This window comes from Fundulus heteroclitus, unplaced genomic scaffold, assembly GCF_011125445.2.
Source record: "Fundulus heteroclitus isolate FHET01 unplaced genomic scaffold, MU-UCD_Fhet_4.1 scaffold_822, whole genome shotgun sequence".
Classification (NCBI taxonomy): domain Eukaryota; kingdom Metazoa; phylum Chordata; class Actinopteri; order Cyprinodontiformes; family Fundulidae; genus Fundulus; species Fundulus heteroclitus.
The window spans coordinates 1,085-28,719 of NW_023397277.1; the positions used below are offsets into that span (position 1 = coordinate 1,085).

Here is a 27,635-nt window from a genome sequence, read left to right on the forward strand (position 1 = left end):
ACAGATATCCAAATAGAAAACTATAAGTATGCTAACTTCATAAGTGGTTTAGTAAAATTGTTTTCATGTTGTAGTTTCCTCTTCTGCTACCAACATAAATCTTGGTATGATACAGAAAAGTTTACGTTACGAGGTGTTATGTCTCATTATTACTGTGTCAGGTCACTGCATTCAGTAGCCAACAAGTCTCTACAAATGTGAACATCTAAGGTGGTTCTTAGCATAAACCCTTTTCATTTCTTGTCTTCCAGGCTCGATGATTGCAACCTGTCAGAGAGAAGTTACGCAGCCTCTGTCCTCATCTCTCAGCTGCCAGAGATCATGCCTGAGAGAACTTGACCTGAGTAACAACGATCTGCACGATTCAGGAGTAAAACTGCTGTCTGCTGGACTGGAGAGTTCACGCTGCAAACTGGAAATTCTCCGGTCAGGCAACAGCTCCGGGCGTTTAATTCAGACAGTCTAATCAGATTTAGATTCAAATGAACACATTTTAAATCTTCCTGTAATATTTAAATATTCTGACCATGTTTTCTGTCTATATCTAGACTTTCAGGCTGCATGATTACAGAGGAAGGTTGTGCTTCTCTGGCATCGGCTCTGACCTCCAACCCCGACCATCTGAAGGAGCTGGACCTGAACTACAATCATCCAGGAGAGGAAGGAATCAGTCTGCTGTTAGCCGGACTGAATAATCCACGCTGGAGACTAAACACCCTCAGGTAAAACGGACATGACAAGATTATCTATTCTCTTCTTAAAGGAGAAACCAGGGCCAGAGTCACCTCCTGTAGCATGCTAAGAACGATCATCATCTGATGGATATGTACAATTCTGACCGTCGCAAGTCTGTTCTAAATCAGAAAAACATCATATTTTCAAGTAAACCATGTTTTCTGGTCCTTTCAGTTTTTTTGTGTGACATTTTTCACACATTTTCATGGAAGTATCTGAAGGCTACTCAGCTTTATTCTATTATTCTTCCTCAGCCTGGAGCATTGTGGGGCAGAGAGGATGAAGCCTGGACTGTGGAAGTGTAAGCATTTTCTTCCTGACCAGAAGCACACGTTAGCGTCTTTAAAACACCAGATTATGTCTTGGTTTGACAGATGACGTGTGGTGGTGCATCAGTGTGTGCTGGTAATTTTTCATCTTTTTTTAGTCTTTTGATAGACACTAAACAACAGTCCACAACTTCAAGACAGCCTTCACGGTAGACTGAAAGAGGTTGAATGCAGCTCAGCTTTTATGCATGTTTTCTCTAATATAACTGGAAGCCATAACGAGTTAGTCGTCACCATTCAGGTTCTGCCTTACAGAACGTATTTCTCCACCTGATAAATCTTCTAATTCATGTTCAGCTGGGTCACCACTTCATTAAAAATGGATGAGATGGGTTGTTGTTGGTTCTTACAGTAAGTCTGTTTAAAACAGTGATTTTCATCCCTTCTTCAACAGTGTACAAAGCACGGAATAAAATCAGTTATTTATAGTAAAAGCTGATTATTTAAAAAAAAAATCAAATCAAAATATTAATATTAAAATTGAAATGAAAATAAAATATTCATAAGGGAGCGCTAATTATCATCAACAGAGACAGACAGAGAGGAGGAAAATAAATAATGCATCTTGCTTTATATATTGCGCTGAACACAGTTTGGGTGACGATGACAAAAGCAAAACTGTAAAAATGGTGGAGATGGGGGTCGGCTGATCACCGCAGGTTTTCGGGCAGAGCGGAGACGCCACCAGATGCTTGAAGGCCTTGTTGACGGCGTCCTCTGTGGGTTTAGGTGCAGGCAGAGCTGGACAGCAGAGGGCTGTTGGTGAGGCGTGAACGTCTGATGATCAAAGCCACAACAGCAGCGGTTCAGATCCTCAGCAAGGCGACGCGTCATCAGCATGTGGAGGAGTTAGTTAAGGACTTCAGGCTCCTCCACGCTGAAGAGATGTCCTTTCTGGAGACTGTTCTCTATTTTCTCTCTGAAGTCTCTTTTTCCTGACTTGATCTTCTTTGTCAGCCTCAGCAAACAGGCTTACAGTTTTTTACAGTCGCTAGGACCCATTTTTCAATACTTAAGTCACTTTTTCAAAACTCTTCACACAGTTCTCCAAACCAACTTTCAGCTTGGCACAGCAGTTCATTTCACATTCAAAATGCACTAAAACTACCAAATCACTTCATACATATCTCAAATCAACACATTCTTCCATAACACTAGCAAAGGTTGACAGCCAACAAACACACTTTGTCACCCACAAAACAATGACCTAAAAAACACTAACAACATGTAGCATTATACAATCTTGGTTAATAATTCACTGCAATAGAGGTTACTGGAATGAATCAGACATGATGCAGAATGCTTCAATATATTTTATGTCTTTTATTTGTTTTTAGGAGTAATTCCAAAATACAAGAATTTGTATTCACATCATCCACTGATACAGATACAATAGTAATGCTAATCTACTCGGTCTTCTCCATTTGGCCACAGGTTCTCATCCACATCACATCTTATGTCATCTAGGGCAATACACCTAGGAAAGAATCTTCTGGCATGCCTGATCCATCCCTGACAATCTTCTGCTGATATGTCCAGGCATCCAGCATTCATTGCGTCCAGGAGGGACATTTGATTATGTGGATGGTGGTCATAAACCTTCCACCTCCATGAGGAAAAGAATTCCTCTATGGGGTTGAGGAATGGAGAGTAAGGTGGGAGGAAAAGTGACACCATTCTGGGATGGGCTGCAAACCACTCGGTGACTGCACGAGAGTGGTGAAATGCCACATTGTCCCATACAATTATAAATGTTGGTGGATTTCTTCTCTCTGCATCCCTTTCCTCACCTAGCACAACCCTTCCATAGAGATCATGCAGGAACGCAAGGAGACGTTCAGTGTTGTATGGCCCAATTAGTGGTTTGTGTAACAGCAGTCCATCAGTGGATATTGCTGCGCACATTGTGATGTTGGCACCCCTCTGGCCCGGGACATCCACTGTGGCTCTCTTCCCAATCACATTCCTTCCTCGTCGCCGTGTTTTGGCCAGGTTGAAACCTGCCTCATCCACAAAGATGAAAATGTGGGGCGTTTGCCTGCCTTCAATCTCCATGACTCTATAATAAATCCACAAGGCAACATAAGCTGTTACAGTAGTAAACATTACCTAAAAAAAATTATTTGTGTGTGTTTTGTTCAAAAACAGTTCTGTATTTTATTGTGATCTTACCTGGACATATTGGTTCCTGAGTTGCTTGACATGTTCAGAGTTCCTCTCAAAAGGCACAGTTTACAACTGTTTCATCCTTACCTGATGTTTTTTCAGGACTCTAGAAATAGTTGTGATGCTTACACTGTGAATATTTGCAAAGTAATGTTGTCTGCTAAAACTGTGTCTCGAATCTCAGTGAGTTTTATGCCATTGTTTCTGATGACCATATCAACAATGGCAGTTTCCTGCACATCAGTGAGCATCCTTCCTCTCCCACCTGTGTGAGGTAACCGTTGACTCCTAAGCAGAAATGCAGAAGCAATTACACACAAGTCTATTTACTTCTGTAATGTGCAACTCAGTCAAATGCCCTTGCAGAATACAAGTTACCTGTTGGTTTGCCGGAAAACTCTAACAATAGATGCCACTGTTGAGCGTTGCAGATTTGGCTGCACTCTCTGACCAGCCTCTCTCATTGAGAGACCATGATTTACTACATGATCAATTACAGTAGCTCTGATCTCATCTGAAACTACAGCTCTTGGTCTTCCTCTTATTCTTCTTCCACCACGCATACGTATCGCTCGCCCCCTCCCAGCCCCTCTTCTTCCTCTTTCAGCCACTTCTCTGGTTTCTGGCTGGGTCCATGTTTACATCACAATACAAAACTATTAAGCAGTTGTCTCCTTTTGTAATGAAATTGAAAGAGTAACACCTGTGTAGATGTTCATCTACAATGAGAATCAGCTGTGGTTGGTCCAATTGTCCACTTATTTTTATAGCATTTAATTTTAAGATGTAAAATATATTTCATTAAAATATTCCCGTAGAAATGTAGCAAATTGCTGTCTTATTCAGTTTTGTATTATGTTATTGTTTTGAACATAAGTTTAACAGTTTTGAAAACAGTATGTAAGCATGTGCAAATTGTCCTATAGGTACACAGAGTTTTGGCGGTTGTTGTGTCGAAGTGAGAAAAGAATTAATGTAATTTGAAAGATGTAGTCATTGAATGCATTTTGTGCCAAAGCAATGATAAATGATCCACAGTTTAGCCCACATATACTTCTGTTGTGCTCACTGTGTGAAGAGTTTTGAAAAAGTGACCTAAGTATTGAGAAATGTGTCCTAGTGACTGTAAAAAACTGTAAATCAGAGGAAACCAGACTTTCCCTGTTTATCACGTTTCCTCACCTGTCCAGGAATCTCTGTCAGTTCTGGAGGCTATGATCAACCTGCAGGTGGAGCGCTGCTGTTTCTAAGGACATGGAGGTCCATCCTCCTAGAACCAGTCCAGGTCAGATGTACCTGACTTAGAACACTTTATATTTTAGCTCTGGTCAGTTTATTGGCAGCTTAGAGGGAAGTCCAGACCTTTTCAGCTTCCTGAGGAAGAAGAGCCGTTGTTGGGCCTTCTTCACCAGGTGGAGGTGTTCTCAGTCCAGGAGGTCAGAGGAGATGTGGATGTCCAGGAACCTGATGCTGTCCACACCTCCACCACCTCCCCCTGTAGAGAGGAGGTGTCCTCCTGGACCTCCTCTAGTCTATTCTTACCTCCTTGGTCTGACTGGTGTTCAGGATCAGGACCACATCTGTGCAGAAGCTGTCCTGTGGACAGATTCCTCCACCTGAGCTGTGGATCTCTGCAGTTCCTCCAGAGTCACTATGGGCCTCTTGATCTTTGATCAGTGCTCCTTGGCCTGTAGGTTCAGGTGAACAGCCGTGTCCTGCTAGGTTTACAGCTGTTACTCTTTCCATCTCCAGATGAAGGAGTGAACAGAGCTCTGTGAGACTTTCTGAAGGCCTCACCAAGATTCCACAGTCAGGAGCACCAAACTGACAGCTGCAGTTTAGAAGGACAGAGCTTTTGCTAGATGCCGGGTAACGATGTTATCAGCTGGTCTTCCTGATGTGTGATTTTAACATGGCAGCTGGGAAGAAATGTAGGGTTGTACTAATTCAATTCAATTCAATTCAATTTTATTTATATAGCGCCAATTCATGAAACAGGTCATCTCAAGACACTTTACAAAGTCAAATTCAGAATCAGAATCAGAATCAGACATACTTTAATAATCCCAAATCCCAAAATCAATCAGATTATGCAGATTGGTCAAAAATGTCCTATATAAGGAAACCCAGCAGGTTGCATCAAGTCTCTCCAAGCAGCATTCACTCCTCCTGAAAGAGCGTAGAGCCACAGTGGACAGTCGTCTGCATTGTTGATGGCTTTGCAGCAATCCCTCATACTGAGCATGCATGAAGCGACAGTGGAGAGGAAAACTCCCCTTTAACAGGGAGGAGAACCTCCAGCAGAACCAGAACCAGGCTCAGTGTGAACGCTCATCTGCCTCCACCCACTGGGGCTTAGAGAAGACAGAGCAGAGACACAGAAAGCTCAGAAGCTCACATTGACCCAGGAGTACTTTCTATGTTAGAGAAGACAGAGCAGAGACACAGAAAGCTCAGAAGCTCACATTGACCCAGGAGTACTTTCTATGTTAGAGAAGACAGAGCAGAGACACAGAAAGCTCAGAAGCTCACATTGACCCAGGAGTACTTTCTATGTTAGAGAAGACAGAGCAGAGACACAGAAAGCTCAGAAGCTCACATTGACCCAGGAGTACTTTCTATGTTAGAGAAGACAGAGCAGAGACACAGAAAGCTCAGAAGCTCACATTGACCCAGGAGTACTTTCTATGGTAGAGAAGACAGAGCAGAGACACAGAAAGCTCAGAAGCTCACATTGACCCAGGAGTACTTTCTATGGTAGAGAAGACAGAGCAGAGACACAGAAAACACGGAAGCTCACATTGACCCAGGAGTACTTTCTATGTTAGAGAAGACAGAGCAGAGACACAGAAAACACGGAAGCTCACATTGACCCAGGAGTACTTTCTATGTTAGAGAAGACAGAGCAGAGACACAGAAAGCTCAGAAGCTCACATTGACCCAGGAGTACTTTCTATGGTAGAGAAGACAGAGCAGAGACACAGAAAACACGGAAGCTCACATTGACCCAGGAGTACTTTCTATGTTAGAGAAGACAGAGCAGAGACACAGAAAGCACAGAAGCTCACATTGACCCAGGAGTACTTTCTATGTTAGAGAAGACAGAGCAGAGACACAGAAAGCTCAGAAGCTCACATTGACCCAGGAGTACTTTCTATGGTAGAGAAGACAGAGCAGAGACACAGAAAGCTCAGAAGCTCACATTGACCCAGGAGTACTTTCTATGGTAGAGAAGACAGAGCAGAGACACAGAAAACACGGAAGCTCACATTGACCCAGGAGTACTTTCTATGTTAGATGGTAATAGAGGATGATCTGCCTCCCCTGATGATGTCACAGCTAACAGAACGCCAGACCAGGTGTACCTTCTATGAAGAGAAAAATGACAGAGAACAAAAAGTTAAAAACTGAAATGATGATGCAATGCAATGTAATTCCCATCAGAAACAGAATTTCTCAGTGTTGTTAAAATTTCTCTCGTTGTGTTAGAAACCTCTCAAAGCGCTGTGGGGTGTCCTATTGTGTCCCCTGCTGGTAAATCCAGAAGCTGAGCATCGCCGCTGACCCGCTGTCCCTCCTTCTGTCCGTCAGACGGCTGCGAACTCTCTCTGGACCTGAACACCATCAGCAGGAAGATGAACCCTGTGGAGCTGAGGCGGGTCTACGGCACCAGAAAGGAGCGGCCGTACCGGGACCACGCCGAGCGCTTTGGGAGCTGCCAGGTGCTGTGTGGAGCCCCTCTGGTGGGGCGCTGTTACTGGGAGGTCATGTGGTGGGGGGGCGTCTACGTGGCCGTGAGCTACAGGGGAATCCAGCGCAAAGGCGTGGGCCCTGAGTCCTGGTTTGGGTGGAATGATCAGTCGTGGAGTATGCTCAGCAGTTACGGTGGAGATTGTGTGTTCTGGCACGGCGGCAGAAAGAAAGTCCTGCGGCTGAAGTCCTTCTCGTTCTACAGCAGGATAGGAGTCTATGTGGACCCTGCTGCCGGGGTCCTGTCCTTCTACAGCGTCTCAGGGGACACTCAGGTCCACCTCCACACCTTCAAAACCACCTTCACAGAACCGCTCTACGCCGGCTTTGGTTTCTGGCGCGCAGGTTCTTCCTTTTCTCTGTTTTGTTCATAGGTGAGACTGGAGCACCGAAAAATCATGAGTTCAAAATCCTCTACAGTGGCGCAAAAGTAGCAGTTATTACAAACTGAAAGACTGAAACGACACTGAGGAGCTCACAGCATTTAACATTCTATATAGAATATGTTGTAAGTTAATAAAAACAGCTGAGGCTCCAGTGAATTATTTATCTGTGTTGTCCTTCAGTTCTGCTTCTGATCTGTTAAACCCAGGCAGCTGATGTTTACTGCTGTCTGGTTCCCGTTGTTCTGCTCAGCAACAACTCACAACAAAACGTCATCTTCTTTAAGAGAAATGTGCATGTACAAAATATGTGCATTTACACGTAAGCCTGTATATAAATACAGCTTTATATCAGGAGATGCAAGTTCAAACTATCCATCTGCTTCTGCTTATCCGGTCGGGTCGTGGGGGTAGATAGACTTTATTGTCCCCATGGGGAAATTTGTCTTAGACATCGGATGCTAAACAAAGCTGCTTCAGCAATTAAAAATACTACAAACAATAAAAATCATACGAATAGAATAAAGGGTACTACCTTTTTATACTCAGCTATATTTATCCATAAATCCTGATGAATCCAATCAGTTACTTCGACTGCAGTCATGTCTTGATGACATCAAAAGCTGGATGACTTTAAATTTCCTGCATTTAAATTCAAATGTTGGTTTATTAGGGGTCATTGACAATAAGTAATTAATTCTTAGTAAAACCATAATTTTGATTAATGCAATCTTTCCCATAAGTGAAATTGGTAGCAATTCCCATCTGTCAAGATCCTCTTTTATCTCTTTTAAAAGAGGGATGTGGTTAAGTTTTGGTAAATCCACCAATTTAGACGACACAGTAATACCCAAATATTTAATACTCCCCGATCACAGTTGTAAATCTAGGGGGTTCTGTAATGAACAGTTAATTGGCAGTACTGTAGATTTAGACCAATTTATAGAGTAATCTGAGACTTTTGAGAAAGTTTCTAGTAATTTCTAGTAAGTTTCTAATTACTTGAGAGAGAGAAGTGTTTGAGTGCTGGAGATTAAGTAATACACCATCTGCATAAAACTAATCCTATGCTCTATCTTCATGCATTTTATACTTTTAACAACATTAGTTTGTCTAACTGCTGCTGCTAGTGGTTCAATAAAGTGAGAGGGAAAGCCTAGCGCCCCTCTGGAGACAAAAGCTGGAAGATGTTTGATGTTTTTGTCCTGACACAGGATGTTAGGACGCTGTATACAATTTTTAACCAATTTCTAAAAAAAGTTCCAAAACCAAATTTATGTAGAGTAGCAAATAAACATTTGCAGTCAAATGTTTTTAGAGCTGTTGAATATGTCAACTTTCTATTTGCTGCTCTATCTAGAATACACAGCCCAGCATGTTTTAAACTAGACTGACCCTCTTAGAGATGACTTCTTTAAATAGTCAGTGTTTTAAATTCTGTCTGATGTAACATTTAACAGTTTTATTTTTTTTTAAATAGTCTGTGTGGATGCTATTCATATATGATTTCTTACATGTAATGTTTTTTTTTATCTATTTTTACTTTTTGCCAGATCTCCCATGAAAAAGAGATTATTAATATCAATGGTGACTTTCCTGGTTAAATAAAGTTTTCTCTAAATAAATAAGAAGGTGCTTCAGTGAAACTTTCAGGGCAGGTTAATGTGTGCGGAGGAGGGCTGGGCAGAAGAAAAAATGCAGAAGTTTCCCTCAGGAGAGTATTAGCCCATCAAAACGGTTCTGACCAACGGAACAGCAGGGACTGGAAGAACCTTCCTTGTGCAGAACTTTGTGCTGGACTGGGCTGAACAAAATTATCACCCCCGTCAGCAATTTCAATGCGGCGCAGGCGAAGTTAAAGTGTAAACTAGCAGACGTAAACCGGAACCAGCAGAAAGCCAAAGTCCACATGACTTTGGCCCTGGAGACATTTTACGGTTTATTAGGAGCTCAGAAACCAGCAGAACCAGCCGGATCCTTCATGTTGGTGAGTTAACTTTACCCGCTGGTTTAGTTTACACATTTTATTTTTCTTTCATTAGATGTCTGCTTGTAAAACTGCCTTTATGTGAACACTTCCTTTTTTCAACATTTCGGGTGAAGCAACAAAGTTACAAACTCCTTTCATATTGTTCAACACTTAGAGATGCTTCCCCTGCTGCTCTGATGGTGCAGGATGACCCGGTTACGGAGGTCTCAGTTCTCCATGTGGCTGACCCGGGTTCGGTTCTGACCCGGGTTCGGTTCTGGCCCGGGTTCGGTTCCGGCCCGGGTTCATTTACTGCATGTCTCCACTTCCCTCTCTAAAACCCTGTCTGCTGTCAGCCTACTTTGATAAAAACGAGCCACTGGCGCCGTAAAAAGATGGTTTCTCTGGTGCTGAATGAGGAAATGGACGCGCCTGTTTCCTGAGTAATAATATTGCAGTAATTCTCAGGACCTTTTTCAGATTTTTTACTAAATGTCTTTCTGCTCTCAGGTTTGTTGTCAGGTTTGACTTCAAAGTTTAATTATTTCTTTCATCCTTTTGGTTTGTGATTGCTGATTACTGTAGATCTCTTAGATGAAAAATACGATACCTATGAAAAAGGTGTTTAAACAGTAATTTTTAGGCCCTATTCATTTCACATTTTCATCATTCAGTATTGTCAGGGTTTCAGCACTGAATAAATATCTCAGCTAGTTTGTTTCTGGATAACAGGAAATGGCTCAAATTGGATTTAGAACCGAAATTATTTGTGGACTCAGAAACAGAAATAATGAAAAACAATGAATGAATGTAACATGTGAAAACATGCAAAGATTAGGAATAACTAGAGTAGAAATAATATAATACAACAAAAATGGCTAATAAAATATTATAATGCTTTCAGCACGTTTCCAGTTTTCTGGGAGTTTGTTCCAGATCAGTGGAGCATAGGAACTAAATGCTGCTTCTCCATGTCTGGTTCTGGTTCTGGTTCTGCAGAGCAGATTCTACTAAATATAAACATGGATTAGTTTCTCCAGATCCTGCTGAGACATCAGTCCTTTAATCCTGGAAATGTTCTCCAGGTTCTAGAAGGTCCACTTTGTCTTCAGATGGAGGTTCAGGTGTGAGTCCATCACTACTCCCAGGTTTCAGGCCTGATCAGTGGTTCCTAGCTGAAGCAGCTGAAGCTGTGAGATAACTCTGGATCTCTCCTCTATTGGTCCAGAAATTATTCCTTCAGTTTAGTTTTTATTCAGTTAAAGAACATTTTGTCTCCTCCTGCATTGATTTCTTCTATTTCCTCAGAGGCTGAACTGGTTCATAGTCACCTGGTGACATGGTGATGTAGAGCTGTGTGTCGTCTGCATAGTGATGGTAGCTGATGATGTTTATGATCTGAGCTAGAGGAGCATGTAGATCTAGAACAGGAGGAACCCAGGATGGAACCTTGGAGAACCCCACATGTGATTTATGTCGTCTCTGATGTAAAGTTACCTACTGATCAGTGGTTCCAAGCTGAAGCAGCTGAAGCTGTTTAATGTTTTCTGAACAAGATGAACAACTTTAGAGAAGAAGTCCTTCTTTTAGAAGTTGTGGTAACTTCAACATGTCTTCGTTCATCTGAGGTTAAATCAACTGTTAAATGTTTTCCTTCTTCGTTTAAACCAAAGTTAAAACCTGTTTGCTTAGAGTTGCCTTTAAATGTTAATGTTTTAGTTTGTGTCTGATATCTGAGCTGCTGCTGTTCCTCTGAGATGTTCCTCTGTGTGTTTTCTTGGTTCTGTTCATGTTCTGCGCTGCTCTACAGATAATACGGCCTTGCTTTAAAGAAAGCTATCAGGCTGTTAGCGTGCTGTTAGCGTGCTGTTAGCGTGCTGTTAGCGTGCCGTTAGCTAGGTGACCTTCTTCTGGTCGTCCCCTTAAAGCGCTCCTCCACCATTTGTACTTAACAATTCAAGTTGAATTATTTCTGCAGAAATCATCACATTAATTAAAATCAAGTGTCCTAAAGTTTATTGATTTTTATTTTGCAAATCATGCTGTAAAATGTTATTTCATCAAATAATGTTATTTAACTCAGGATTTGTGTTGTGAATGGGTTGAAACACATACCGCATGTTGTTCTAAATTAGTTAAGCTAATTTAATCTCATTCCATGTTCTTTAAGATGAACTTTGATTCTTTAACTCAGATCTGCTGTGAACCAGGATTCACTGAATTATTCTGATGGTGATCAACATTTTATTTAGTCTTTTTCTGTCGTTTTGTGTGTAAATAGTTCCTTAGCTTCTTTAATGTTAGTTTTGCTAAGTAGTTTAGTTAAGTTTCACTAGCCTAGTAGAGAGGATTTGTTGATTGAAACGTTGTGTTAATTCAGATAAACAGCATTCTATGGTGATGTTCTCTGGGTGAATATTTGATTAAACATTAAATAACTTAACCCAGCCATAGCTCCACTAAATGCTGAATGTTCGCATCAGGAGCTGCCATGACACCAGAGGACCTCCTAAACACTTTGGATAATCTTGGCAATGAGGAGTTCATCAGATTCAAATGGTTCCTGCAGCAAATGGACGGCCTTCACGGCGTCCCGGCCATCAAGAAGAGCGCGCTCCAGACGGCGGAGCGAGAGGACGCCGTTGATGTGATGGTTCAGACTTACACGCTTCCTGGAGCTCTGAGCGTCAGCAGGAAGGTTTTAGAAAAGATCAACAGGTACGATCTGCTGCAGAGTTTGTCAGTCAGCAGCTCAGACCCAGAAGGTCAGTCACAGAAACACGCCATGCTGAACTCTGATTAACGCATTTTACTGGTGACACTCTGTAAAATAACCTGTGCCTGTCAGTCCATGATGTCAGTGATGCTGAGGAGTCGTCTGGGAACTCAGGACCCGCCTCCTCTCAGACTCAGGCACCTCCTCCTCAGAGAGACGGTAAACCTTTGGTTCTTTGGAGTCTTCTGTCTGTCATGGAAGTCACCTTTAGTTTAACAGTGAAGACGTGTTTATCCACTAAATCATAGCCTGAATGCCAGAATCATGTCTACTCCTGACATTACACACAAAAAGCTTATGATGCAGAGAACAGCAACTCACATTAATCTGTCGTTATAATTTAGTTATTTCTAATTTATAGCAACAATTGCTGTGATTATTTCCTTTTACCTGCTCTACAAAAAAATAAACAAATTAGACTATCTGTACTTTGCCAGTTTAATGAAAGATTTTAATGCACCAAAATCTGCATTTAAGTAAAAGTCATTGGATAGATGGAGCCCTATTAACTATGAAATTAAAGATCATGTGGGATTATTAAAAGAGAAATATTTTGTGTTGTAACATTCAGTCGTAACATCTTGTCTGTGATAATTTTGCCCTAATACAAATAAAAAGTTTCCATCTGCACCAGCGCTGATTAGCTAAGTCTCAAAATGCGGTTGGAGGGCCACCATTGGCCACCAGGCCGCATGTTGGACACGCCTGCTGTAACCCATGTAGACGAGTTAGTTCCCTGAAGACGTGCTGAAAATGCCAGAGCTTTATATTTCCTGTCTGTCTGAGCAGAAAACAGCTCAGATGGTCACATTTTACTCACTTCTACCTTTCTGATGGTTCCAGTTCGTCATTTATTGCTCACAGTGGTTCCTGTAGAATATAGAGCTCCTAACAACAGCCATATTGTTTAATTACCTCTGGTTGATGTCCCATCAGACTAACACTTTTCCTGTCGGACAGATCCGATGGTTCCGGTTCCTGAACCAAAGCCCATCAGGTTCTACCAGCAGATGCTTCAGTCAAACTTCCAGGACAGGTTCCTGTGCGCACAGGAGGGCTGGGCAGAAGAGAAGCAGCGTCTGGTGGATATCTACACCGAGGTTTACGTCACCGCCGGCTGCGACGTTCACATCAACACGCAGCATGAGGTGCGGCAGATGGAGAAGGTGCTGAAGCCAGCAGCAGAGATACGAGTGAAGCCCAGAGACATGTTCCTCCATCCCTCAGGAGAGTACCAGCCCATCAGAACCGTCCTGACCAATGGGATCGCGGGGATTGGCAAAACCTTCCTTGTGCAGAAGTTGGTGTTGGACTGGGCTGAACAGAGATCCAACCAAGATGTGCATCTGGTTTTCCCCTTCACCTTCCGCCAGCTGAACCCGCTGAGAGCAGAACGTTTCAGTCTGGCGCAGCTCATCCATGAATGCATCCCAGAAACTGCAGACATACAGGAGGAGGCCCTGAACTACGTCTTCCAGGCTCTGCAGTCCTCTGGAAACAGCAACTATGACAAAAGTCAATTCAAGCTGCTGTTTGTGCTGGACGGCCTGGACGAGAGCCGCCTTCACCTGGACCTCCACGCTGACCACATCCGATCTGTGGACGCCACAAAGACGAGCACAGCAGAGGTTCTGCTGAGGAAACTCATCAGTGGCAGACTGCTGCGCTCGGCTCGACTCTGGATAACATCCAGACCGGCAGCCAGCGGTCAGATCCCTCGACAGTTTGTCAGCAGCGTGACGGAGGTCCGAGGCTTCACCGACCTTCAGAAGGAGGAGTACTTCAGGAAGAGGTTCAGAGACGAAGAGCAGGCCGGCAGGATCATCGCCCACATCAAGGCGTCGCAGAGCCTCCACATCATGTGCCACATCCCAGTCTTCTGCTGGATCACAGCCACCGTCCTGGAGGACATGCTGGCCAGCAGAGACACAGGAGAGCTGCCCAGCAGCCTGACTGAGATGTACACAGAGTTCCTGGTGTTCCACATGGACCGCACTAAGGAGAAATACGGCTCTGAGAAGTCTATTCAGTACATCGCATCCTTGGCAAAGCTGGCTTACCAGCAGCTGGAGAAGGGCAACATGATCTTCTACAGGAAGGACCTGATGGAGAGCAGCGTGGATCTGAAAGAGGCCTCGGTGTGCTCCGGGGTTTTCACAGAGATCTTCAGAGAAGAGCGAGGCAGGAGAGACAAAGAGAACAGGTTTAGCTTTGTCCATCTGAGCGTCCAGGAGTTCCTGGCTGCTCTTTATGTGCGCATGTCTCTCAGTAACGGCAGAAAAAACGCCTTATTCACACAGCGACCAATAAAAAACATTCGACTTATACTAACCAAAGCATCTTCAGCTAAGATCCACAGGATTTACATCGACCGAGCCTTGGAGTCTCCAAACGGACACTTGGACCTGTTCCTCCGCTTCTTCCTGGGTCTGTCTCTGCACAGAAACCACGGTAAGCTGAAGGAGCTGCTGGATGGGGCGAGCAGCAGTCTGGGCACGAATCAGAAAACGGTCGGCTACATCAAGAAGAAGATCAGCGAGAACCTGTCTGCAGAGAAAAGCATCAACCTGTTCCACTGCCTGAACGAGCTGGACGAGCGTTCCCTGGTGGAGGACATCCAGCAGTCCCTGAGCTCCGGACGTCTCTCCACAGACAAGCTGTCCCCGGCTCAGTGGTCCGCTCTGGTCTTCCTCCTCCTCTCAACAGATCTGCTCGTCTTCGACCTGAAGAAGTACTCTGCTTCAGAGGAGGCTCTGCTGAGGCTGCTGCCGGTGGTCAGAGCCTGCAGCACGGCTCTGTAGGTGAAAGCGTGAGGAGGCTGCAGTAATCATGTCTCTGTGAAAACAGCAGATTAGCGGCTGGATGCACCGTCACCGACCTTTCTCCTCCTCTCAGGCTGGGTGGATGTGAGCTGACGGAGCGAGGCGGTGCAGCTCTGGGCTCTCTGCTCTCCTCCTGCTCGGCTCTGAAGGATCTGGACCTGAGCAACAACCTCCTGCAGGACGCTGGAGTGAAGCGGCTGCTGGCTGGCATGGGCGGTCCAGACTGCCAGCTGGAGACTCTGCGGTACGGAAACCTCTGGTTCTGCTTCAGCCACGCTCTGGTGCCAAACCAAAAGGGAAGTTTTATTACTTCAGGAACAGCCAATAACGTCTAAATGGGCTTTTATTATGAAAGGGAGAGAGATGCATGCAAATAACACGTGATCTACCTGATATTAACAGAAAACATTCTTCCACCACCTTCTGATGAAACAGAATGACTTTCCTGCTTACATCTTTCATTATTCCCCTTAAACACGTACAGCATTTCACATGAAATAACAGAAATATGATAGAAATATGTTTTTTTGTCCGTCAGACGTCCACTTTATCAGTTAAATTAAACAGCTACAGATTACAGGAACCTACAGATAATAAACTGGTTAATATAATAAATATAATGTTAAAAATAACATTTGATGTTCAGGATGGATGAAGGTGTCCTGCTTCATGGGCCGTTTAGCTTTACATGCAGATTTGACTTTATTGGGTTGAAGATACTAACCGTAGTTCAAACATTTCAGTTTTTACTCGTTTATTTGCATCAGACTGATAAAAATCAAGCTTCTGCTGCAGGTTATTATTACTAAACCTATAAAAAGGTTGTAAAGGGCTGTCATTAACCTGTTTCTTATGCTTTCCAGAATTCTGGCTAAATTAAAAAGACAGCCACCCTTAGTCCTTTCCTGGATAATAATGATAATAAATGAGTGATACAGCCAGATGTGTCCCTCTATCAGGTTACAGCAGGTTGGCATCACAGGACAAAGCTGCCAGGACTTGTCCTCCGTCCTGGGCTCAGAGTTCTGCTGTCTGAGGGAACTGGACCTGAGCAGCAACGAGCTGCAGGACTCAGGAGTGAAGCTGCTCTGTGCGGCGCTGGAAGGTCCTCGCTGTCCTGTGGAAACTCTCAGGTCAGAACTCACCACAGCGTCCTTTGAGCTTTAAAGATTATGTCAGGATGTTCCACCAGCTTTCTATCTAACTATTTCAACGAAATTGATAAGGGAAGATTATTAAAATAACTTAAAACAAAAGGTTTGATGCTATAAAGGTGTCCTCAGAGGAGAGCGTCCATCAGGCTCTGCCTCCTCGGTCCTCCAGCCAGACCACCAACACACACTTCTGTTTGCCGGCAGGTTAAATCAAACGTCTCTCACAGACCGAGGCTGCGAGGCGCTCGCGTCGGTGTTCTGCTCCGAGTCCTCCAAGCTCAGACAGCTGGAGCTGGATAACAACGACCTCGGCGACGCAGGAATACGGTTTCTCTCTGCTGGACTTCAGAGTTCTCACTGCATTCTGGAAACTCTCAGGTAATCCTTGAGTTTGAGCTCAGCCAGCGTAAACCACGTTAAATATGGTTTTGGTAAGATGTGCTACCCCAATAATCTACAAACACAGGTTGGTGCCTGTCCACTTCAATGCTAGGCTCTGTTCTTGATTTAAAGGTGACACATCCTGCATTTAAATACTTTCTTTTCACATTGAAATCTCTCAGTTGTGTCCTTTATAAAGTGGAACTGCAATGTTTGGTCTAAATTCCTCCTTATTGTTGCTCGTGCTCTGCTGAGCGTCTGAGAGCAACTCGTTTTGGTGCCGGCCCTTTAAATGCAAAGAAGGCCCATCAGGTCCCAGAGCGCTCCACTCCACCCTGTTCAGCCATTTCTGCAGTCGTCTGTGTGATGAATTGTGTGCTTAACACAGCCAACAACACAACATTTCCACCGATCCACTTGTAGCTTCAGCATCTTTCAGCTTGGAGAACAAAAATAAAATGGTGGATTTGCGTAATTGGTAAGCTGGAAGTCCTCGACTGTGTTTAGCAGCTCTGCAGCAAATACTCTGATGTGCTTCTTCTAAAAACATAACAGACTTTCACCATTTCTGCTCTTCTAGAGACTCTAAATGCACTAAATGCACAAAATGCACATGTGTTTATGGCTAAAAAAGTGGACATGGCCCCTTTATTAAAGTCTGTGAGTCCTTTCAGGTGCTGAAGCAGCTGGGATTCAGTCCCCGGTCGCCCGTCTCACAGATAGAGACTCAGCCCGCTACGCCACAGAGCGACTTATTGATTTAATTAGATTTAATTAGATTTAATTGATTGCTCGTGATCGCCTTGTTGTAGAGCAAGTCTGCCGCGGTACATGTAGGCAACCAGCTTCTTTACAAGCTGCGCCTGAAATGCAGAGACAGAACACATAGACAGTCTAAAAGCTGCTAAACTACTTAACTCTGTGCATAAATGAAACATGGCGTCAGAACAGAGACGGACAGTCGTTTATTCAGGATTAGAGAGTCCATGCAACAGTTAATGTCTGTGGTAAAGTAGCCTGAAGCCTTTGCTAGTTCTGCACAAAGAACTGTTCACATCAGCAAACCATTATTACTATCTTTATTTTACACAATATATTCAGAGAAAACCTAAACTTATCATTGCTTCTTGTCAAAGATACATTTTCTTTTGTTTAAATCGGCGACATTTAACTGAAGCTGTTAGTGAGCAGCAGGAACTCCCTGTAGGACGTAATAATGGTCAGCTTAGCACATGTCAGCTGGTCGACTTTTAGACGCTGGTGCACTAAAGGCAGCTAATAATAATAATAATAACTTATCATAAGTTAGAAAAGGCAGTTTATAATAATAATAATAATAATAATAATAATAATGTTAATAATAGTAATAGTAATAATAATAATAGTAATAGTAATAATGATAATGGTGGTAATAATAATAATAATGATAATAATAATAGTAATAATAATAAAAAATAGTAATAATAATAATAATTAAAACCGCAAGCGGTGATGAGCGGCCCTCGCAGCAAAGCGCCGCTCCGGCCTTGGCCACCGCTGGGATTTGCGCACCGCCGGCCGCCCGCCACCGCAGATGCTGTCACGCATTTTGCCCACCCGTCCACTGGGCGATTTACACAAACATGTTCGGCAGCGCTCCCCCACGACTCACAAAAAATCTGGTGCAGATTCACCACAACGGACCGGTATAGCGCCCGCTTCACAGCAGACGCCGCACCAATCCGCCTGTCGATCTCCCGCTCCATCTTCCCCTCATTCGTGAACAAGACCCCAAGATACTTGAACTTCTCCACTAGAAGCTGGCCCTTGGGACTTTCCTTTTTTAAAAAGCTTATAGTTAGAGTGGCTCATGTTACCCTGAGCTACCTCTATAGTTATGCTGCTATAGGTTTAGGCTACTGCAGGACATCAGGGTCTATTGTTCTTCAATTTTGAATGACCCGCTACTACCATCTAATGTAGAACTTCTGTGCTTTTTTGTCATACTGAGCCCGGTTCTGCTGGAGGTTTTTCCTTCCCGTTAATGGGGAGTTTTTTTTCCTGCTGTCGCTTCATGCTTGCTCAGTAGGTAGGATTGCTGCAAAGCCATGGACAATGCAGACGACTCTCCCTGTGGCTCTACGCTTCTTCAAGAGAGAATGCTACTTGTCAAGACTTTGATGCAATGAACTGGTTCCCTTATATAGGAATTTTTTGACCAATGTGTATAATCTGACCCAATCTGTACAATCTGATTGATTTTGACGTTGTAAAGTGCCTTGAGATGACATATTTCATGAATTGTCGCTATATAAATAACATTGAATTGCATCATCTCTTCAGACCAAATAAACTATCACATTTTTTGAGACAGTTATCTCATTTTAAAGATATAATCATCTAACGGTATTACTCTTAGCAAGTTAAAGCTCCATAATAATTTTAGACCAGGTTTTAGTTCCACTCTTTTATTATGCACATCTAGGCTACCTATAAATATAAAGTATGGCATGCCAAAAAACATTTTCAACAAAAGGCAACTTTAGTAATGGCCTTGCGATTTTATATCTAAGCATTAAAAATGATAATATTTCACCAATTTTCACAGCAAGATGGAAATAACGACTATCCAACATTTTAAGATTTTGTAAAAACTTTTTTCCTTTTTTACCTACCTTTTGAAATTAATACTTGTTTCTACTTCTCCAAAATTAAACTTCAAGAAAACTATTGTGCTGTCCTGGGGCCATATGCAGCTAGACAGCTAGGACAAAAGTTCCCCACAAAAGCTTCCTTTTCTTGCATTCTCTGAATAACCTTTGTTCCCAAATCTGGCTTTAAACATTCTTTTTGTAAAAAGACGAATATTTTTCCAAGGCAGAAGCGTGTAGAACAAATTCAACTTCAACATTAGCAGTTTCCCTAGCTTCATCGCTGAAAAGCAGCTTTTAACCGGAGCAAAATACGTCAAAGATCTTTTTTTAAGGTGAGAGCACTCACTATCTCACGTAATTCACATAGAGATCTAACAAAGTTGTGATGTCTCACTCTGATTAAATATGAACCCAAAACTTTTCTAACTGTTTTTGCCTTGGATTTCCTCTGACTAAGAATTATTATCTTATTTATGTAATGTATTCACGACATGAATTCCTTGCTGTCTTAACAAAAGGCAGAACAACTATAATGTTACTTTCTATAATTATTACAGGCTCTGCTGAGATGTCAAATTCTGGAGAATGCTTAGACACCCTGACACACAAATATGGATTAACTTCATTTCATGTGCACTCGTGAACTTGTTTTAGTTGATTTAGTTTTCTTGATGTACTGTAGAGCGTGATGAGGTCTGTTGTGGTATTGTGTGCACTGGATTGAGGGGACAGTTGGTGTTGTCTGTCAAACCCAATCTTCTTAAGCTGCATTTTCAGTAAAGTAAATATATATATATATATATATATATATATATATATATATATATAAATAAAACGGTTGCAGTTACAGCTCAAACGTCGTAACAACACTTCTAAATCTGAGTCTGACGCACAATTTCAAATACAAACACGAAGCAGTTTGATTTTTGTCCGATGACGAGCGAGCGAGCGAGAGAGAGAGAACTGGTAAAGCAGCACATAGTAACAATAAAGATGAGCGCCATAAAGATGTTATTAATCAGGGAAATCTTTCTGATTGTTTCACAGCGGTTACCTGCAGCGGGTAAACACGCCCACGACAACACACTTAGGCTCCCCGCAGCCCGTTTCTATCGGAATATGCGCCAAAACTGCCTCTTTAAAATGAACTGCACGGTTCAGTCTGCGCCTGTCTGAATTGCAATGTGAAGTTTTACACATCTATGCGTGAGCATAATCAAAAATTCCCCCCAGGAGCAGCGTTTTTTTTTTCCCCCAGGACCCGCGGTAACGACAGCGGTGTTCTTACGATGGAGTATTAGGGCCACACATGAAGAGAAAAAATAATTTTGCCATGACGAGATTAAACTGGTGCAGATCAGTTGATGCAGCGATGCATTTGGCCACCGGAGGCAGTGGCGACCCACCAGCTTAAAATCTATGTATTGACATCTTAAAAATGGTCTTATAGCTTAAAAGATCATCCTGTTTTGGTTGGTTTTGTAGCCGAATAGAAGAGATGTTCTCAAAGCATTAAATAAGCCTTTTGACTTTTAAAAATGTTGTCCTTTTAAGGTAATTTTAAGTTACTTTTTATTAAATTTATCAATATCCTATGGAAGTCTGGACATATGGCAGCGGCGTTTCAGGTGACTTTGCCACGCCACTACGCCGCCCTGCTCCATCGAATCCAGTTGATTTTGTAGCCGAATAGAAGAGATGTTCTCAAAGCATCAAATAAGCCTTTTGACTTTTAAAAATGTTGTCCTTTTAAGGTAATTTTAAGTTACTTTTTAATAAATTTGTCAATACCCTATGGAAGTCTGGACATATGGCAGCGGCGTTTCAGGTGACTTCGCCACGCCACCATGCCGCACTGCTACATGGAATCCAGTTGGGCCTGGAATCCACAACACAGCAACAAGTCTGTGGACACAGTTTCATGTTGATTAGCTCAGAGGGGTAACATAGCGACTGCTAACAATAAAACATGACACTTCCTGTTGTCAGGGGGCGTGGCCTAAGTGATGTCATCATTTGACCATTGGATATTGTAGAAGACCCGATGATGATCAATCACAGAAAGTTTGGTGCCTCTGTGTGTTTCTGTGTAGGAGAAATAGCAGTTTTTCCTGTTGTCAGGGGGCGTGGCCTAAGTGATGTCATCATTTGACCATTGGATATTGTAGAAGACCCGATGATGATCAATCACAGAAAGTTTGGTGCCTCTGTGTGTTTCTGTGTAGGAGATAAAACAGTTTTTCCTGTTGTCAGGGGGCGTGGCCTAAGTGATGTCATCATTTGACCATTGGATACTGTAGAAGACCCGATGATGATCAATCACAGAAAGTTTGGTGCCTCTGTGTGTTTCTGTGTAGGAGATATAACAGTTTTCTGTTTTGTGGCGAGTAGGTGAACTTTGACCCCTGCTAACGCCCCTTCAACATGCTCAAAAACTCACCGTTTTGATAACTTTTAATTGGCCATGCCTTATGATCAGACTGACCGAGTTTCAAGCCGCTCGCTCGAAATCCCTAGGACGAGTTCGATCAAATACCAATGCTGTAAACGTCAAAAATGAGGTAAAATTACGACCTTCAATCTAAAATGGCCGACTTCCTGTGATATTTGCACTATGACGTTAATTGTAAATTCTGAGCGTCTTGCTTAGATCTACAACTGTACAAAATTTCATTACTCTACGATGAAGTAAGTGAATAGCTAAGGGTCCTTTGAAAATTTCTAGGTGGCGCCGTTGAGGCATTTTTCTTTAGATTTTTGTGACGACCTTAAAATACAAAATTTTTAAACAGTCACCATGCATCTGCAAAGTTTGGTGAGTTTTTGAATATGATAAAGCCCCCAAAAAGGCCCCTCTTTAGGGGGGCAGAATAAAAATAATAATAATTAAAACCGCAAGCGGTGATGAGCGGCCCTCGCAGCAAAGCGCCGCTCTGGCCTATTGGCCACCGCTGGGATTTGCGCACCGCCGGCCGCCCGCCACCGCAGATGCTGTCACGCATTTTGCCCGCCCGTCCACTGGGCGATTCACACGAACGTGTTCGGCAGCGCTCCCCCACGACACAAAAAATCTGGTGCAGATCGCTCGATGCAGCGAGGAGATACAGCCGTTGAATAATGATAATGCATTTGGCCATCGGACCGGACTAAATCGTTCGGCGGGCCGAATTCGGCCCGCGGGCCGTATCTTTGACACCCCTAGTTTAAACATTAGTATACCAATTTAATCAAAGGTATCTTACTAGCTGTTAATCCAGCTTAATGTGAAAAGTTAACAAAACCATTTTGGTTTTTTAAAGTTACTTGCTATTTCATGTGTCCAAGGGTTTTGTTTCTTGCATTAAGACAGCTTTTATGAAAGTTTAACATCTAAATTGGTGGATACACACCCAAAAGTAATGCAAAAGTAACACTTTAGCAATTGGACTATTGCCAAAGGAACACTTTAGCAATATCGCGGGGGGTAGCAGCTTTATAAAGGAGGCCCAGACATTCCTCTCCCCAGCCACTTGGGCCAGCTTCTCTGGGGGAATCCCAAAGCGCTCCCAGGCCAGCAGAGTCCCTCCAGCGTGTTCTGGGTCTTCCCCTGGGCCTCCTCCCGGTGGGACGTGCCCAGAACACCTCACCCGGGAGGCATCCTAACCAGATGCACAAGCCACCTCAACTGGCTCCTCTCGACATGAAGAAGCAGTGGCTCTACTCTGAGTCCTCCCCAGATGACTGAGCTCCTCACCTTATCTCTAAGGGTGAGCTCAGACACACTATGGAGAAAACTAATTTCGGCCGCTTGTATCCGGGATCTCGTTCTTTCGGTCACGACCCAAAGCTCGTGACCATAGGTGAGGGTAGGAACGTAGATCGACCGGTAAATCGAGAGCTTCGCCTTTTGGCTCAGCTCTCTCTTCGCCACAACGGACCGGTACAGCGCCCGCTTCACAGCAGACGCTGCACCAATCCGCCTGTCGATCTCCCGCTCCATCTTCCCCTCATTCATGAACAAGACCCCAAGATACTTGAACTTCTCCACTAGAAGCTGGCTCTTTGGACTTTCCTTTTTTAAAAAGCTTATAGTTAGAGTGGCTCATGTTACCCTGAGCTACCTCTATAGTTATGCTGCTATACGTTTAGGCTACTGCAGGACATCAGGGTCTATTGTTCTTCAATTTTGAATGACTGTTGTCATTTCAGCTTTTAACTTTTTGATTTTTCTTTTTTCTTCATAGTAGGTACACCTGGTCCGGCGTTCTGTTAGCTGTGGCATCATCCAGGGAAGACAGATCACCCGCTACTACCATCTAATGTAGAACTTCTGTGCTTTTTTGTCTGTCTTGTTGTGTCTCTGCTCTGTCTTCTGTAACCCCCAGTCTGTCGAGGCAGATGACCGTTCATACTGAGCCCGGTTCTGCTGGAGGTTTTCCTTCCCGTTAATGGGGAGTTTTTTTTCCCGCTGTTGCTTCATGCTTGCTCAGTAGGTAGGATTGCTGCAAAGCCATGGACAGTGTAGACAACTCTCCCTGTGGCTCTACGCTTCTTTAAGAGAGAATGCTACTTGTCAAGACTTTGATGCAATGAACTGGTTCCCTTATATAGGAATTTTTTTGACCAATGTGTATAATCTGACCCAATCTGTATAATCTGATTGATTTTGACTTTGTAAAGTGCCTTGAGATGACATATTTCATGAATTGGCGCTATATAAATAACATTGAATTGAATCATCTCTTTAGACCAATCTTTAGACCTATCACATTTTATGAGACAGTTATCTCATTTTAAAGATATAATCATCTAACGTTATTACTCTTAGCAAGTTAAAGCTCCATAAAAATTTTAGACCAGCTTTTAGTTCCACTCTTTTATTATGCACATCTAGGCTACCTATAAATATAAAGTATGGCATGCCATAAAACATTTTCAACAAAAGGCAATTTTAGTAATTGCCTTGCAATTTTATATCTAAGCATTAAAAATGATAATATTTCACCAATTTTCACAGCAAGATGGAAATAACAACTATCCAACATTTTAAGATTTTGTAAAAACTTTTTTCCTCTTTTACCTACCTTTTGAAATTAATACTTGTTTCTACTTCTCCAAAATTATACTTCAAGAAAACTATTGTGCTGTCCTGGGGCCATATGCAGTTAGACAGCTGGGACAAAAGTTCCCCACACAAAGCTTCCTTTTCTTGCGTTCTCTGAATAACCTTTATTCACAAATCTGGCTTTAAACATTCTTTTTGTAAAAAGACGAATATTTTCCAAGGCAGAAGCGTGTAGAACAAATTCAACTTCAACATTAGCAGTTTCCCTAGCTTCATCGCTGAAAAGCAGCTTTTACCAGAGCAAAATACGTCAAAGATCTTTTATTTAAGGTGAGAGCACTCACTATCTCACATAATTCACATAGAGATCTAACAAAGTTGTGATGTCTCACTCTGATTAAATATGAACCCAAAACGTTTCTAACTGTTTTTACCATGGATTTCCTCTGACTAATAATTAATTTATATCTTATTTATGTAATGTATTCACGACATGAATTCCTTGCTGTCTTAACAAAAGGCAGAACAACTATAACGTTACTTTCTATAATTATTACAGGTTCTGCTGAGATGTCAAATTCTGGAGAGTGCTTAGACACCCTGACACACAAATATGTATTAACTTAATTTCATGTGCACTCGTAAACTTGTTTTAGTTGATTTAGTTTTCTTGATGTACTGTAGAGCGTGATGAGGTCTGTTGTGGTAGTGTGTGCACTGGATTGAGGGGACAGTTGGTGTTGTCTGTCAAACCCAGGGTTCTTAAGCTGCAAATTCAGTAAAGTAACAAGTTTTCTTGCAACCTCTCATATGGAACTAGTCTAAAAAATAAATAAACTGATAATTAGAAGATCAGTTTGTACATCCACACCAACTCTAGAACCAAAGCCGTATTCAGCTGGAACTTATCCTGACAAAATGTTCCAATTCAGCCAAATAAACTCCAAAAGCTTAGAGGAGATCATTCAGCAGCTAAGTTCCTCCTCATGCTGTTTTGATGCTCTACCCATAGTTTTCCTTAAGAAAGTTTTGCCTGTCATAGCGTCTGATTTGACTCAGATAATAAACACATCCCTTCTGTCAGGTGTTTTCCCCCCAGTCCCTAAAAACAGCAATTATCAAACCACTGTTAAAAAAGAACAATTTAGACAAACTACTACTCCAGAACTACAGGCCCATCTCAAACCTCCCCTTTATCAGTAAGATTATTGAAAAAGCTGTGTTTCAACAATTAAACACCTTCTTAACAACGACCAGCCGCTTTGACGTTTTCCAGTCTGGCTTCCGTGCTCACCACAGTACAGAGACCGCCCTTATCAAGGTGTTTGATGACATCCATAGAAATACAGACTGTGGAAGAACCACAGTGCTGGTTCTGTTGGACCTCAGTGCAGCATTTGATACTGTTGATCACTCCATTCTGTTAGAGCGCCTGGAGAACTGGGTCGGCCTCTGTGGTACAGCTCTCCACTGGTTTAAATCCTACTTAAAGGACAGGGACTTTTTTGTATCAGTAGGTAACTTTACATCGAAGATTACAAAAATCACATGTGGGGTTCCCCAAGGGTCCATCTTGGGTCCCCTCCTATTCAATATCTACATGCTCCTCTAGCTCAGATCATAAGAAACAACAACATCAGCTACCATAACTATGCAGACGACACACAGCTCTACATCACCATGTCACCAGGTGACTATGAACCAGTTCAAGCACTGAGTAAATGCCTAGAAGAAATCAATACGTGGATGTGCCAAAATTTTCTTCAGTTGAATAAAAACGAAACAGAAGTAATAATATTTGGACCAATAGAGGAGAGATCAAAAGTTAACACACAGCTTCAGTCGCTTCAGCTAGGAACCACTGATCAGGCCCGAAATCTTGGAGTAGTAATGGTCTCAGACCTGAACCTCCAAAAGCATCTAAAGAAAGTTACAAGGTCAGCTTTCTATCACCTGAAAAACATTTCCAGGATTAAAGGACTAATGTCTCAGCAGGATCTGGAAAAACTAATCCATGCGTTTATATTTGCAACGGTGCAACGGTGTTTTCACAGGCCTGCCTAAAAAGTGGATCAGACAGCTGCAGCTGATCCAGAACGCTCCTGCCCGCGTCCTCACTAAGACTAAGAAAGTAGAGCACATCACCCCAGTTCTAAAGTCCTTCCATGGCTCCCTGTATATCAGAGAATAGACTTTAAAAACTTCTGTTCGTCTATAAATCCCTGAATGGCTTAGCACCTAAATACATCAGACTTGTTATCAGTGTATAAACCCTCCAGACCATTAAGGTCTTCTGGCTCTAGCCTACTCTGCATACCTAGAACCAGAACTAAACAAGGAGAAGCAGCATTTAGTTCCTATGCTCCACTGATCTGGAACAAACTTCCAGAAAATTGTAAAGGTGCGTAAAGCCTGAGTTCCTTTAAATCAAGATTAAAAACACATTTGTTTAGGATTGCCTTCAACTGTTCTAGTTAACTGAATCACCACTTTTTTGTTCTTTTTTCTATCTACATTTTATTCCTACCTACTTGCTTTTATTCTGTTTTATTTTGCTATATTTTAATCATGTAAAGCACTTTGCATTGTCTTTGTACTGAATTGTGCTATATAAATAAATTTGCCTTGCCTTGCCTTACTGAACAAGACAACTTGGTTTGTGGTTTATTTGTGGTCTCTTGCTGCCACCTGGTGGACAGGTTTGAGCAAATAATGCTGTCAAAAGATTAAAAATATATGGTTTGATGTGACTTCCCCACGCCACCACGCCGCCCTGCTCCATGGAATCCACTTGGGGCTGGAATCCACAACACACCAATATGTCTTCTGTCTCTTGACACAGTTTCATGTTGATTAGCTCAGAGGGGTAACATAGCGACCGCTTACAACAAAACATGACACTTCCTGTTGTCAGGGGGCGTGGCCTAAGCAATGTTATCATTTGACCATTGGATATTAAAGAAGACCTAGTGGTGATCAACTACTGAAAGTTTGGTGGCTCTGTGAGTTTTTGTGTATGAAATATAACAGTTTTGTGTTTCATGGCGAGTTGGTGAACTTTGACCCCTGCCAACGCCCCTTCAGCATGCTCAAAAACTCACCGTTTTGATAACTTTTAATTGGCCATGCCTTATGATCAGACTGACCGAGTTTCAAGCCGCTCGCTCAAAATCCCTAGGAGGAGTTCGATCAAATACCAATGCTGTAAACGTCAAAAATCAGGTCAAAATCAGACCTTCAATCTAAAATGGCCGACTTCCTGTGATATTTGCACTATGACATTAATTGTAAATTCTGAGCGTCTTGGTGAGCTCTACCACTGTACCAAATCTCATGTCTCTACGATGAAGTAAGTGAATAGCAAAGGGTCCTTTGAAAATTTCTAGGTGGCGCCGTTGAGGCATTTTTCTTTTGATTTTTGTGATGACCTTAAAATACAAAATTTTTAAACAGTCACCATACATCTGCAAAGTTTGGTGAGTTTTTGAAAAAG

The 27,635-nt window shown here is 42.6% G+C and overlaps 1 protein-coding gene across 3 annotated transcripts in view; it reads left to right on the plus strand.

The window, feature by feature from the left end:
- The first annotated feature begins 308 nt into the window (after nucleotides 1-308).
- Nucleotides 309-27,635, plus strand: part of LOC105919296 (NACHT, LRR and PYD domains-containing protein 3) — a 28,931-nt gene continuing 1,604 nt past the window's right edge. Inside the window, exons 1-9 of one of the 3 annotated variants that reach the window (XM_036134477.1) lie at nucleotides 309-426; nucleotides 549-722; nucleotides 990-1,036; nucleotides 11,816-12,097; nucleotides 12,181-12,267; nucleotides 13,069-14,905; nucleotides 15,004-15,174; nucleotides 15,890-16,063; nucleotides 16,289-16,462. In XM_036134477.1, the coding sequence (XP_035990370.1) occupies nucleotides 11,824-12,097; nucleotides 12,181-12,267; nucleotides 13,069-14,905; nucleotides 15,004-15,174; nucleotides 15,890-16,063; nucleotides 16,289-16,462 (2,717 nt within the window). In that variant the 5' untranslated portion in view covers nucleotides 309-426; nucleotides 549-722; nucleotides 990-1,036; nucleotides 11,816-11,823. Of the gene's footprint in view, nucleotides 427-548; nucleotides 723-989; nucleotides 1,037-8,729; nucleotides 9,351-11,815; nucleotides 12,098-12,180; nucleotides 12,268-13,068; nucleotides 14,906-15,003; nucleotides 15,175-15,889; nucleotides 16,064-16,288; nucleotides 16,463-27,635 lie in introns of those variants that run through there. The other 2 variants (XM_036134478.1, XM_036134479.1) reach the window with 2 other exon arrangements.